Source organism: Chiloscyllium plagiosum, chromosome 23 (genome assembly GCF_004010195.1).
Source record: "Chiloscyllium plagiosum isolate BGI_BamShark_2017 chromosome 23, ASM401019v2, whole genome shotgun sequence".
NCBI lineage: Eukaryota > Metazoa > Chordata > Chondrichthyes > Orectolobiformes > Hemiscylliidae > Chiloscyllium > Chiloscyllium plagiosum.
Genome location: NC_057732.1, coordinates 3,067,906 through 3,083,148, shown reverse-complemented (window position 1 = coordinate 3,083,148; position 15,243 = coordinate 3,067,906). Strand labels below are relative to the sequence as shown.

At 41.1% G+C, this 15,243-nt stretch overlaps 1 protein-coding gene across 1 annotated transcript in view; it reads right to left on the bottom strand.

The window, feature by feature from the left end:
- usp44 (ubiquitin specific peptidase 44) overlaps window positions 1–15,243 on the bottom strand; it is a 48,526-nt gene that overhangs the window by 32,398 nt on the left and 885 nt on the right. Inside the window, exon 2 of the mRNA XM_043713306.1 lies at window positions 3,107–4,565. Within this exon, the coding sequence (XP_043569241.1) occupies window positions 3,107–4,510 (1,404 nt within the window). The 5' untranslated portion in view covers window positions 4,511–4,565. The remainder of the gene's footprint in view (window positions 1–3,106; window positions 4,566–15,243) is intronic.

Below are 15,243 nucleotides of genomic sequence, written 5' to 3'. Positions count from 1 at the left end.
AAGTCCTGCTAAGATTTGCTTTCCCAAAATGCAGCACCTCGCATTTATCTGAATTAAACTCCATCTGCCACTTCTCAGCCCAGTGGCCCATCTGGTCCAGATCCTGTTGTAATCTGAGGTAACCCGCTTCACTGTCCACTACACCTCCAATTTTGGTATCATCTGCAAACTTACTAACTGTACCTCTTATGCTCACATCCAAATCATTTATATTAATGACAAAAAGTAGAGGGCCCAGCTCTGATCCTTGTGGCACTCCACTAGTCACAGGCCTCCAGTCTGAAAAACAACCCTCCACCACCACCCTCGTCTTCTACCTTTGAGCCAGTTCTGTATCCAAATGGCTAGTTCTCCCTGTATTCCATGAGATCTAACCTGTTAATCAGTCTCCCATGGGGAACCTTGTCGAACGCCTTACTGAAGTCCATACAGATCACATCTACTGCTCTGCCCCCAATCTTTTGTTACTTCTTCAAAAAAACTCAATCAAGTTTGTGAGATATGATTTCCCATGATGAATAACATCAAAATTAAACAGACTGAAAGTGAAGTGTAACAATCCGGCAAGTACTGATTTGACACTGTGGTTATTCTTAGCATTTTACAGAATTACTATCATATTAATAAAGCTATTAAAGTATGTATTAAAGACATTGTCTAGATTCCTGTAATCATCCCAGGAGAAAAGAGATTTCTACAATCTTCTTCAAAGTTAAATCAGTCTAAGTTTCAAGGTACGGCCACATTGTAGGTAATATTTGTTACATCTTTCACAACTCCCAAGTGTGAACCCATCCAAGCAGGTGTTCACACTGTCATTGCACAGACCATCCCTTATTGAATACACAAATGAAACTGTTACTAGAATAATGTAAACCACCCACTCATCTTTCTCCACCTTCTTGACGTTTATCATAACAATTGACCACATTATGTTCTATTATCAAGCTGTTAGTACTGCCTTGCCTGCTTCCATTACTCTACATCAATGCATCTCTTATAAAGGCTTCTCTCTCCTCCATGACCTTTAGACTCCCCAAAGAAAATACCCTTAAGCATTCCTAAGCTTCACCCACAACAGGTCATTTGTACACTGAAAATTCAGCTCTAACTCAGCATCAAGAGAGTTGGTGCTATCAGATGAAGAGATTTTTTTTCCCCCACCAATTAAACAGTAGAAAGGTTAAAGCTATTATCTTTAGTGTCCATCACAAACTCTGGTAAGGTGTTCGGAAATAATCATGGGGCAGGGGGGGAATGATATCAGTGTATTTGAAAGGACTTTACAAATGAAAGAGTCAGTAAAAAGCAGATCATGCTTGGTTAGTTAGATTGAATTTTTCAATCAAGTAACACATTAGACTGAAGGGACAAAAACTGAACTTCAGTTCTGAAGGAGGGTTACTGGACCCAAAACATTAACGCTTGCTTTCTCTCCACGGGTGCTGCCAGACCTGCTGGGTCTTTCCAGCAATTATTGTGCTTATTACTTATTTCCTGCATCTGTAGTTCTTTTAGTTTTTTGTTTAGTTTGAACAGGAATTTGCAATGGATGATGTCTATATGGAAGTTAAGAAAGCATTTGGCCAAGTGTCATGTACCACACTGATTAACAAAACAGATGCTGAGGAAGTAGGAGGGTCAGCATCCTATTAGAACCAATAAAATTGCTTAAGATCAGGAAACAAGAAGTCATGATCGCAGATCATTTTCCAGACTGGTGCATGGGTTAATGCTAAGATCACTTTATATTTGAAATTTTACTCAATTCCAATGTCACAGTTAATGCTAATGACACCAGTCAACTGCAGCAGGGCATGAATGGATGAGCAGCATGAGCAGCTCAATGACAGATGGATTTAACTCCAAAATGGGAATGATACAATGTGGCAGGACAGATAGATATATACAAGACATTAACAGATAGATATATACAAGAGTATGCAGAACCTGGGAATTCATGCAGACATGTTTTATCGGGGAAATCTTGAGACCAATAGGGTCATACAGCCACAAGACAGAATCAAGTATACAGCAAAAAACCCGAAGCTATTCAGCCAATCACACTTGGGGCATGAAAGCAGGAATAGGTCATTTGATCTCTTAACTCCAATATGTGCCTGTCCTTCCATAATCCTCGATTCCTCTGTCAATCAAAAATCTACCTAACCCTACCATGTATAAATTCAGTGACATTACTTCACTAAATTTCCAGGGAAAAAAATCCTCAAACTAACAAATCTCATCATCTCAATCTTAAAAAGGAAGATCTCTTATTCTTAAACTGTTGTGCTTTTCTGGTCTCCTTGACATAGAATCCCTACAGCATGGAAACAGGCCACTTGGTCCAACATGAGGAAACATCCTACCAGTATCCACCCTATCAAGCCCCCTCAGGATGTCCTAAGTTTGAATATTAGGAGCACAGCACTGGGGAGCAGGATTAGGCCATCCAAGCTACACAACTACCTGTGCTAGCATTCAGAGAGCTACCCATTTAAGTAGCTTGTTCTATCCCTCCCATAATTTCCCTTTTCTGACATTTAATTGCATTTCAAAGGCTACATATTGCAATAGCCTGAACTGAAATATTTAGTATGGAGAGTCTTTGTCCTCAAAGAAAAGACTAGTTCTTCAGAGTTCAAGGAAACAAATCCTACCTCTGGATACTGATAAGGAGCACAACCCTGATTAAGCTCCCTTATTTATTTCAAAGTAAACAGAGCCAAGTTTCTGAGCCAGCTAAGTTCAGCAGGGACTGGAGAATTTTCCAGGGATGATAACTCCTGACAGTGAACAGTTCGTCTTTCACTGCTTGGGACTATAGTTTTATTTTAAAGACTCAATATGCCCAACATTAATAATGGCAAGTGGTGATCAGAGGTTATATACGCTCAGCAAAATCTCAGAGCTATTTTCTTGTGCAGCCTCAATAGAATTAGGAGAGTAAAGGGAGGAGCAAAGTGAATCAAAATGTTGCCATTGTTGCAGAACTGAAATGCAAGATTTTAATTACGACTTCTGAAATTAATTTCATACTGCATTCTCATTTGTCAATAAACAGAAAATGCCACTATAAAGCCTTGCTCAGTAATACAGCCATTACCTGACTGAGTAGCTGTCCATGGAAAATGGTGTTAACCACAGTCAGAACTTTCCTGATTATCTGTTGCTGCGATATGGGGATCGGGGTTGTGCACATTGTTTTTGCAGCTTCCAACTCCTGCTGGACTTTATCCAATAGCTCACACAGGAATTCTTGAGCATCCTGTTGGGCATATCCACGGAATGTTGGGATCAGTCGCCATACACAGTGAAGCATAGCAAAGGGAGATACCAAAGCCCACTTGCCAGACCACATGACCAGAAAAAGGGTGTGGAGTTCATGACACAGAGAGATGTGCTTCGAGCTTGGCTCCTTCAACTGAATTAGCTCCCTATTTCTGCTACTTGATGCTCCCCCACTCAATCCTTCAGAAAGACTGGGTCGTCTCAAGATCTTCTCCTCATCTATTGAAGATGTGCTTGAATTAATGTCACTAACCAAATATTGCTGGTTCGAGGGCCTTGTTTTCCCATTTGCTGTACTAGCCAGCAGCTCCTGAGTTTGACTCAAATCAAAATGCAAGAAACACTCGCAAAATATTTGCAGATGACTTAGCACTTGCAGAATGGAGTTCATATAGCAGGTATTTCCTAAGTTTCTCAGTCCTGTCACACCAGGTGTGACTGTGGGTCTCCGTTTAATAGGAGAATCACCAATTTTTTTCAATCTAACTGCACTTGACGTAAGGGCAGTTGTTACAGCTGGATATTTTGCTGGTGATCGTAGAGGTGCCGGGTCACTAACTTGAGAGAGTTCGTTTAAACGGGAACTTTTGCGTGGTGGTGCACTCAGCAACTCGGCATGTAGCCGCTGCTTTAGCTCTTGTCGCCTTTTTCTGGCTTCTTCCCTTTTCAGTTCAGCCTCTTCTTTTAGCCGTTCTTCTTCCAGCCTCAGTTTCCCACTGCTCGTCAGAGCGAACCAAGACTGGAACACCTTAGACAAAAGCAGTTTACGGCGATGCCAAAGTGCAGTGAACATCCTATCCTCATTTCGCAACTGTGCCTGTGCACAACCCCGAGAAAGATAAGTGTCATCACTTCCTGCCATTGACCGTAAAGTCCTACCACTTCGAGTTGTACAGTCATAGTTCTGGCTCTTGATCGCACTTAATGTGCTCCTCAACAATTTGAGATCGCCTGTCGCATTATCATTCAGCACATAGTCATCACAAACATAACAAAATACATAAAACTCATTTACTTCCAAGGCTACGGGGTGTTTGCTTTCCTGAAAATGTTTTAGTGCATGCTCTTCATTATAGCGTCCACAGGCAACATGTGAACAGCTGAGACATGCCCACATCGACTCTGTAGTATTGCAGTCCACACAATGCCATTTTTGGGGGTTTAAGATCGAATGATCCTGGGCAAGCCGAAGCCGCCCTACGTGCTTGCATTTATCCATTGATTTCAAGTGATATCATTCTCGAAGATACGTGACAAATATCCAATTTGTTAACCTGCAAGATATACAAAAGAGAGGATAATGAGAATTAAGTTCAACTTCCACAAGCAGGAAATATATGGCACAATTTGTTAGCATTACATTACCAAAATGCTAAGGTAAAAGTACAATTGTTCCATGTGGAAATATGATCATCCTCAACTCCGGTTCAATAAGGGGTGCAGGATGGCATGTCAGGAATAGCACTAGGCCGAGCTAAAAATAAGGCATCAGTCTAACAAAGCCACAATTCAGAACCATTTGTACACCTCCTCGCAGAGCGCTTTAGGGAACATCTCTGGGACACCTGCACCAATCAACCACACCGCCCTGTGGCCCAACATTTCAACTCCCCCTCCCACTCTGCCGAGGACCCGGAGGTTCTGGGCCTCCTTCACCACTGTCCCCTCACCACCTGACGCCTGGAGGAAGAATGCCTCATCTTCTGCCTCAGAACACTTCAACCCCAGGGCATCAATGTGGACTTCAACAGTTTCCTCATTGCCCCTTCCCCCACCTCACCCTAAACTTCCAGCTCAGCACTGTGTGCTTTTCCAGCACCACTAATCTAGACTCTGGTTTCCAGCATCTGCAGTCATTGTTTTTACCTAGAACTATTTGTACGTCAAACAACAGAATTAGTACACAAAGTTAAACAGTCCCGTAGCTAACATTAGATCAAAACTCCTCAATCCTGTCACATCCATTTGTAAATTATGGTGGGCATTTGAACTAACTTGTGGAGCAGCGGGGGCTGCTCAAATTTCCCATCCTCAAGTAGTGCAGGAGTGCAACACATTTAGGCAATTGTACTGAAGACATATGCTACAGAACAAGTCCTAGTCAAGCTGTTCCAGTCCAGCTACAACAGAGACATCTACCAAATAATGTGGAAAATTGCCCAGGCATGTCCTGTCTACAAAAAGCAAGTCAAATTCAACCTGGCCAATTACCACCTCAACCAGCTTTGGTTCAAACATATGGAAAACAGCTGAAATCCATAGGTGAGGAGAATGATAACGCTGACATTGAGGCCACATCTGACTGAGTAGAGCATCAGGGAGTTCTAGCAAAACTGCAGTCAATGAGAATCATGCCTACAGCTACAGTACTAGGAGGTAAACATACCAGACCCAGAAAATTGTTGCAGGGTAGAGTCCTAGACCCAATCACCATAAGCAGTTTCATCTCTAACCTTCCCGCCATCATATGTCAGAAGTGGGGATACTCAACGTTCAGCACCATTGTAAGTCTTTCGACAGAATGCGCACCTATACCTGGCAACATCCAGGTTTGGCCTGAAAAGTGGCAAGTAACATCCAAACCACACAACTCACAGGCAATGATCATCTCCAACACGAAACAATCTAACCATCTGCCCCTGACATTCAACAGCATTAAAATGTTATAAATATATCTCTCTACACCAGGGCATCCCAAAGTGACGGTTGGGATTCCAAATGCTAACAGTTTTGAGAAGCTGAATTACTGAAAAACTGAAATTTCAGGACCATAGAGTTCCAAGTTAGCAATGGCTTCCATAGAGCTTTATGCCCTCCTGTCTGAGGTCCTCCCTTTCCCCCATCCACTCTATCATCAGCCAGGAATCATACAATCTTCAAGCTTGTAAATACCAGCCATGGTATATTAGAAAAAAAATATATCTTGAGGGCAGTAACACAAAAGGCAAGTATTTGTTTTATAATTATTTTTGTTTCAGGCCAATAATTTAAACTGTGCTTCCAGTTCATGTATTTGTGTTTCAGGCATTCTTATTCCAAAAAATCCAGAATCCTCCAAAATCCAAAATGATTCAGTCCCAGACATTCTAGATTGGATTCAAATTCAATTAGGCAACTGTAGAAGTGGTAAGAAATAAATGTGTGACTGTAAACAAGTATTAGACTTAGAAAACATTAAAATGGAGTTATCAAAAAGCAATAAGAATAAAATGCAATGCTTTTTAACATGACTGCTAAAATGCAACTGTGTGAATAGACTATCAGAATCAAGTTCAGGCTCAAGAACTGAAATTCACCAATGATAGCCAGTTTACTAAACACGGTGAATACAAAATTAAATATGCTATATCAGAATTGAGCAACAGACTAATCTGACAAGACTTCTGCATAAATCTTAACTTTTAAACCCACACAAGGAACTCAGCGGGAAGTGGTTCCATAAAGGTCTGTAAACTGTACATGGATGATACTGTGGAAAGGAAACAGGAAATGTGCACAATAAGTAGCACACAGTTTCAAATTACTCTTATGACTTGTGCCAGGAGGAGTGCTATGGAGCACTGAACTTACAATGGTCAAAGATTTGCAACATGAATGTCAAAATTCAGCTCCAATACTCATGTGACCTCCCAATGCACCCATGATAAACCAGAGGTTATCTAAACTCTGCAGTCTATATCCTAACTTACAGCAAGTTCCATTCACTCACCATCCATCTGACCTACACTGACTCCCAAGCCAGCAACACCATCGAAATTTGTATCCTTGTTTTCAATTGTCGAGTGCACAAACAATAAGGCAGTAATAGCACGGAACTTCAATTCTTCTAGTAATAGGGCAAAAGGCACAGGTTGCACAGAATTCTTAACAGACAGGTTAAAAGCAGTAGAAGGCTATTCAACCTCTTGAGCCTGTCATGCCATTCAATAAGATCACGGCTGATGTGATTAATCTACATTCCTGACTCCCCTTTCGCTGTCTTGCTTATCAGGAATCTACCTATCTCTAATTTTAAAAGTTTCAAAGACTTTGTTTACGCCACAGTTTGAAGAAAGTTCCAAAGACTCAGGAACCTCAGAAAATGATTCTCCTAAAATAGGAGTACCCTTATTTTTAAGGAGCAACTCCTAGTTCTAGACTCTCCCAGAAAAGGAAATATCTGTTCCACATCCATGCTGTCAACACCCCTTAGGGTCTTATTTGCCTCAATCAAGTCCTCATTCTGCTAAAAATATGCATACACTCAAGAGCATAATTTTTGCCCATTCACAGAAAACCCAAAGACAATGGACAGTTCCAGCTTTAGTTATAGGAACAAAGTTGGTCAGGTAGGAGTATCATCAATGGGACAGTATCTTTGTCACAATGATCAGAATTGAGTTTGGTTTAGCGCAGTTGTGGAGGCAGAAGATAGAACAAGTCAAAGCTTTAAACAGAACAGGCCAATTTTAATTAGGTACAATTAGGCAAAGTGGTCTGGAATCAGCTCCTTGAAGGTAAATCAGTGTTAGAGCAGCAGGATATATTCACTGAGATAGATGCTGCTCAGAGATATATAGCCACGAAAGACAAAGGCAGAACTCCCAAATCTAGATCCCACCTCCACCCTAGATGTCAAAGAGAATATAACATAGGATAAGAATGTTTGCCAGATGAGAACACTCAATACAGTTGAAAGCTTAAAATATAGCAAATATATGAGTGAAATTAAAACATTTTTTTAAAAAGTTTAAAAATCAGGAAAACAGAAAGCTGGCATGAAATTTACTGTCAAGCAAAATCAAGGCAAATACAAAACTCAAATATACAAAGAGTATGTCAGGGATCTGACTGCAGTGACAGCATCCCTACCCCCAAACCAGAAGGTCAAGGTTCAAGTCCCACCAGCCCCAGAGGCATGTAATAACATCCCTGAACAGACTGAAAAATATCTATAAAGACCAAAAAGATAACTAATGGAAGAACAGAAGAGATTAGAGACTATGTACCCTGTATCTGTCTTCACAAATGAAAGCAGATAACGCAGACGTCATTGTTTGAAAGTGTGAAATACTGGAACAGCATAAACATTAAAAAGTTTACCATCTTTGGCTGAATTAAATGAATCCCTTGATGCTAAGAAAAGCAAGGGACACTGGGATAAGCTGACCATTGTTTTCCAACAATCTTTGATAATAGCCTAAGAGGATTGATGAACAAGTAATATTGTTTAAAAAGGAAGGGATGAACGAAATAATTAAATGGCAGTAAGTCTAGCCTCGGTAGTTGGATTATTGGAAAAATCTGAGGAACAGAATAAACCTTCATTTAGAAAGGGACAGATTAATCATGGACAGGTAGCATGGATGTGTTAAAGAAAGGTCACGATTGACTTGACTAAATTATGAGGAAAGGGCTGAAGAGAAAGAAACTCTTGCTGTGTTTAAAGTACTAGGAGGTACATTTTAAGTGTTGTAACCTACAGGGCTATGGAGCAAGAGGTGGAACGTAGGTTTGGGTTGTCTAGTTCTTTTAGATTGGCTTGTGCAAGATAGGGGGAATGACGTTCTTCAATCTGTGAATCCCACCGTGGCATCAGCACTCCCTATTTTGACAACCAACCCCATTTCTACAATCAATATCCTTTTATCCCTTCTGTGCACAGCTGTTTCATGCAATATATAGTGTCTTTAAAACTGCTGATGCGCTTGCATGTTGAGTGAGTAGCCTGTGCATCTTCTACATAGCTCATCCCTGATCTTCACACAGTCACACACCCATGCTTCGAGGAAACATCATTGTCAATATCGTAGTTGCACCAATTGTGGCATCTTTTGCATGCTGGATGTGCATTTCTCCACCAGTAACAGCTGCTCCTTCATCTCGCCATGCTCTGGAAATATAAGTTTGACACATGGCACATTAAGTGATTTGGGGTCGTGAAGGAATGCAGCAAATGCACCACAGAGGGTGATGGTGGAGGGTTGTTTTTCAGGCTGGAGGCCTGTGACTAGTGGAGTGCCACAAGGATCAGTGCTGGGCCCTCTACTTTTCATCATTTATATAAATGATTTGGATGTGAGCATAAGAGGTATAGTTAGTAAGTTTGCAGATGACACCAAAGTTGGAGGTGTAGTGGACAGTGAAGAAGGTTACCTCAGATTACAATGAGATCTTGATCAGATGGGCCAATGGGCTGAGAAGTGGCAGATGGAGTTTAATTTTGATAATTTTAAGGTACTGCATTTTGGGAAAGCAAATCTTAGCAAGACGTATACACTTAATGGCAAGGTCCTAGGGAGTGTTGCTGAACAAAGACCCTGGAATGCAGGTTCATAGCTCCTTGAAAGTGGAGTCACAGATAGATAGGACAGTGAAGACAGCGTTTGGTATGCTTTCCTTTATTGGTCAGAATACCGAGTACAGGAGGTGGGAGGTCATGTTGCGGCTGTACAAGACATTGGTTAGGCCACTGTTGGAATATTGCGTGCAAATCTTGTCTCCTTCCTATCGGAAGGATATTGTGAAGCTTGAAGAGGTTCAGAAAAGATTTACAAGGATGTTGCCAGGGTTGGAGGATTTGAGCTATAGGGAGAAGTTGAATAGATGAGGGCTGTTTTCCCTGGAGTATCGGATGCTGAGGGGCAACCTTAGAGGTTTACAAAATTATGAGGGGCGTGGATAGGGTAAATAAACACAGTCTTTTCCCTGGGGTTGAGGAGTCCAGAACTAGAGGGCATAGGTTTAGATGAGAGGGGAAAGATATAAAAGAGACCTAAGGGGAAACTTTTACACGCAGAGGGTGGTACTTGTATGGAATGAACTGCCAGAGGAAGTGGTAGATGCTGGTACAATTGCAACATTTAAAAGGCATCCGGATGGGTATATGAATAGGAATGGTTTGGAGGGATATGGGCCTGGTGCTGGCAGGTGGGACTAGATTAGTTTGGGATATCTGGTCAGCATGGACAGGTTGGACCGAAGGGTCTGTTTCCATGCTGTACATCTCTACGACTCTAAATGAGTTTACAATTTTCTCCACCGTGCCAGATCGGAGTCAGTGAACTTCACAACACAATACAACAGCATGAGAGATAAAACAAATGAAAACTAGCTATGAACCAACATGCAAAAAGTGGAATGTTGATAACGTTTAAATTTATCTCTTACAAATCAAGTTAAACTGCACACATAGCAAAGGAGTTTCAAGACACTAAGCAAAACGCTCCCATTCCCTTTTGAGGTTCTGTAGGCATCCTTGTTCTGCAACCACCCAGTATACTTTATCACCCCCATCACCCTGTTCTCTGAACACATACCTCCTTTACATCTCTCTCTTCTCACCCAATTAACACTCCGTTTGACTTGTCATTTAACCTGTATTTGATCCAGCCTTTCCCAATCGTTCTTTTAATAGGAAATACTTCCAACTAGTTTTAGAAAACTCAAGTGCTCCTCAGTTTTGTAGTAGGGCTTTACAACAACCTAAAATGACAATTGCTATTAAGTAGAAACACACTAAATTTGACTGATGCAGGTGACACTCTAAACAGACAACAGACATTCGGTCTCTGCTTATAATTGAAGATAATTGGGGAGAGAAGAGGACAACAGAGGAGAGAGATGGGAAGCTCTCTTACACAGACTTCTGACCCTATGGTGGGCTAGCTTATGCAATGGGAACAGGTAAGTGAAATAAAAAGTCTTGCATTTCAACAGCATCTTTTGCAGCTTCAGAAAACTAAAATTTTATGTAGCATGTTTAAACACAGTAACATTAAAAACAGGACAAGGTCAAACAACTCCTCAAGCCTACTCTGCCATTCTAGATCATGGCCAATCATATATTTCAGCACCAGATTCCCACTATCCCAAAATCCCCCATGTGATCAATTAGAAATCTATCAAACTAACTTAAACTTGCATAATGACTGAGCTTCCACAACCAAGGGACAGGATACTAAAGATTCACCACAAGGAAATTCCCCTTTGTCACAGTCCTAAATGACTTACCTCTTATTTGGAGATGTGTTCTCTTATTCTAGATCCCACAACCAGGGGGAAAATACCCTTTCTGCATCCATGCTGCCTATTCATACAAGGACATTTAAGTTTCTGTGAGATTGCCTTTCATTCTTCTAAACTCCAGATAATACAGGCCCTGTCTCCTCAATCTCTCCTTGCAGGACAGTCTTACTGTCCCAGGAATCAGTCTGGTGAAATTCTACTACATTCCCCCTGATAAACATATCCTCTCTACGGCAAGGGGACCAGAACTGTACCCTCATGAATGTTCCAAACAATTAAAGACCTCTTTGCTCCTGTACTCAAATCCTTTTGGGATAGCCCTGTGTGAAAGTCAGCATGATTCAGGAAATAAATTTTAATCCCATTATTTTTTCCAATACTGGTTTACTTTAAAATAAATACTCATTTCTTTCACTTCCACATACTCACGGGACTCCTTATTTTAGGGAGACTTCCTGTATTGCCCTCATTTGAGGCCCATTGCTCTCTATGTCCTATTCGGTCTCTGCTTATAATTGTAAAGATGTGGGTGTACTTTAAGAGAGTTAAAAGCAGCAGAACTACCGGACAGTGCACCAAGTGGGCGGCACGGTGGCACAGTGGTTAGCACTGCTGCCTCACAGCGCCAAAGACCCGGGTTCAATTCCCGACTCAGGCGACTGACTGTGTGGAGTTTGCACGTTCTCCCCGTGTCTGCGTGGGTTTCCTCCGGGGGCTCCGGTTTCCTCCCACAGTCCAAAGATGTGCAAGTCAGGTGAATTGGCCATGCTAAATTGCCCGTAGTGTTAGGTAAAGGGGTAAATGTAGGGGTATGGGTGGGTTACGCTTCGGCGGGTCGGTGTGGACTTGTTGGGCCGAAGGGCCTGTTTCCACACTGTAAGTAATCTAATCTAATCTAATCTAAAAGTATTCTCAATAAGGTAACAATGTAACACTTGGTCGAACAACTCAATTAGCTCCTTGCCTGGAGTAAAAAAGCATACTCAAATTAGGCCAATCAGTTTAAATTCTACCCCGAAAAATACCACCTCCAATCCAGTTTGGATTTAGTATATTGACAATCTTAAAAGCCAATGACACAATCCAATGCTTTGGGGGTATAAGACCGGGGAAAATTGAACAGTTGAGAGCAGAACCACCAAGTCCAGCATGTAAACAGACTGCTTGAAAAATAGCTCTCTTAAAACGTACCTTTTCAATCAGTAACCTGTAACGACCAGAAACCCCGAAGAGGAGCAAAAGACGACAAGAAGATCCAAATAGAAGAACCAAAAGCTGCCTGGTTTTTAGATAAGTAGTCTTGTTTTGTAAATCTTAATTGGGAGTTTTATCGGACTAGTATTATAGAAGGGAAGGTAACAGAGTAAGGAATTGTAAATAGTTGTTAGTTAATTATTCTTTGTTATACTTTAAGAAATAAAGTGGCTAATTTTTACTTTAAATAGTTCTTGGCCACTCGTTTTTTAAAGATTACTGCACGGGATAAATCTTGTGTTGCTGATTTTAAATTAAGCAGGAGGGTTTGCCCCGTGTCAGAACATAATGGATTGAGATTTGTCACTGCCAATCTTTTTCTTTTTACATACTGACAGGATTTTACAATGCATTTTCTGTTTCTTGCTATTTTACAGTCATATCTATTCTTTTTACTACTTTGCTACATTCTTAAAATTCTGCTAAGCCACAAGCTTATAACTGTTTTTGGCAACAATATAAACCTTTAACAGTGATTAACATTATAAGATCACAAGATACAGCAGCAGAATGAGGCTATTTAGTCCATCAAGTCTGCCCCACCATTTGATCATGGCTGATATGTTTCTCAACCCAATTCTCCTGAAAACGCTTGATATCCTTACCAATTAAGAACCATATATTTCTGTCTTAAATGCACTCAATGACTTGGCTTCTACAGATTCACCACCCTCTGGTTGAGGAAATTCATCCTCATCTCAGTTCTAAAAGATCATCTCTTTGCTGAAACTGTGCCCTCAGGTCCTGGTCTCTCCGAATACTGAAAACATCATCTCCACATCCACTCTATCCAGGACTCTCAGTATTCTAAGTCTCAATTAGATTCACCCGTATCCTTCTGAATTTTGAGTACAACCCAGATACTTCAACTACTTCTCATATAGCAATATCCATATTTCACTTTTTCTAATAGGTACTTTTTCTTTATAAAAAGAAAGGATGCTTTCTGAAAACCAAGTACTAAATTAGACCACAATACATAGGAGCAAAAGTAGGCCATTCAGCCCATCAAAACCATTCTACCGATTAGATTAGAATACATTAGATTACATTACATTGTGGAAACTGGCCCTTCGGCCCAACAAGTCCACACCAACCCGCCGAAGCGCAACCCACCCATACCCCTACGTTTACCCCTTACCTAACACTATGGGCAATTTAGCATAGCCAATTCACCCTGACCCGCACATCTCAATGAGATCAAGGCTGAACTGATAAACTTCAGCTCCACTTTGTTACACTTCGCAGATGATCGATTTTCTTACCAGTCAAAAAAGTCAATTTCGGCCTTGAATTTACTCAACGACACAAGATCAACAGCCCTCTGCAGTAAAGAATTGCACGGATTCACCACCTTCAGAAGAAATTCCTCATCTGCCTTCAATATGTGACCCCCTTATCCTAAGATTATGCCCTTGTCCCAGGCTCTCGCGTAAAGGAAAATAACTGTTCAGCACCGACTTTGGCCAGTGCTTTAAATCTTTGTTTCAACAAGGTCATCTCTCATTCTTCTGTATTTCAAAAGATCCCATACTACTCAACCTCTCCTCAATGTAATGCTCCATACATGGTATCAGCCAAAGGAACTTTGTGGATTACCTACAGTGGTCAGTACATTTTTACTTCGATCAGGGGCCCAAAAATATACAGTATTCCAGCTGTGGTCTGAATGTGCATTGTATGGTTTTCGCAAAACTTCCTTAGTTTTACATTCAATTCCCCTTGAAATAAATCAAGTCAATTAGCCTTTGCTATTACCCAATGATCTTGAATTCTTTAAACACTTGCCACTTCTGACTGACTTCAAACCTTTTAAAATATACCCTTTCCAACCAAGGAGAAAGTGAGGTCTGCAGATGCTGGAGATCAAAGTTGAAACTTTATTGCTGGAACAGCACAGCAGGTCAGGCAGCATCCAGGGAACAGGAGATTCGACGTTTCGGGCACAGGCCCTTCTTCAGGAAACCAAGATCTACAACATACCTTCACAATTTCCCTTTGTTAAGTTTAACACCTTAGTTTCATATTGAACTACACCTTCTGCCACTTCTGACTGACTTCAAACCTTTTAAAATATACCCTTTCCAACCAAGATCTACAACATACCTTCACAATTTCCCTTTGTTAAGTTTAACACCTTAGTTTCATATTGAACTACACCTTCAAACAATGGAAAATGTCATCATACTAGGATCACTATTCCCTAAAGTTTATTTTACAAGATTTAGCAATTAACCATTTATCATTGCCTAACAGTTTACCTAAAATATCCCATGCCCTAATTGGTCACTCAAGACACTACTCCAGAAAACTATCTGGAGCAGATTGCAGTTCGGTGTCAACACTAATTATATTTGTTCTGTCAACATGCAGACTGAAGTCACCTCAGAATCCCCTTAACCCAGCAGACCTCATCCTTTCTTCCATACCCAAGATGCCAGTCCTCATCACACTCCCCTTAATCTGGGATCCTCTGCAAACAATCCTGAAGCAACTCACACCCCTCTGCTCCTCCCATCGAGCTCTCCCTTACTCGGGGAGGCACATTTCCAATCCTGCTCTGCAGGCAGCCCGTGCTCTTCCATCCTCCAGCTTATCCACTTTGGAATCCAGCAACTGCAGTTTTGTTTGTCTCTAACCTCACTTCATACAACCCTTCCTCAGAACACTCCCCGAGCCATCCTCCCAATC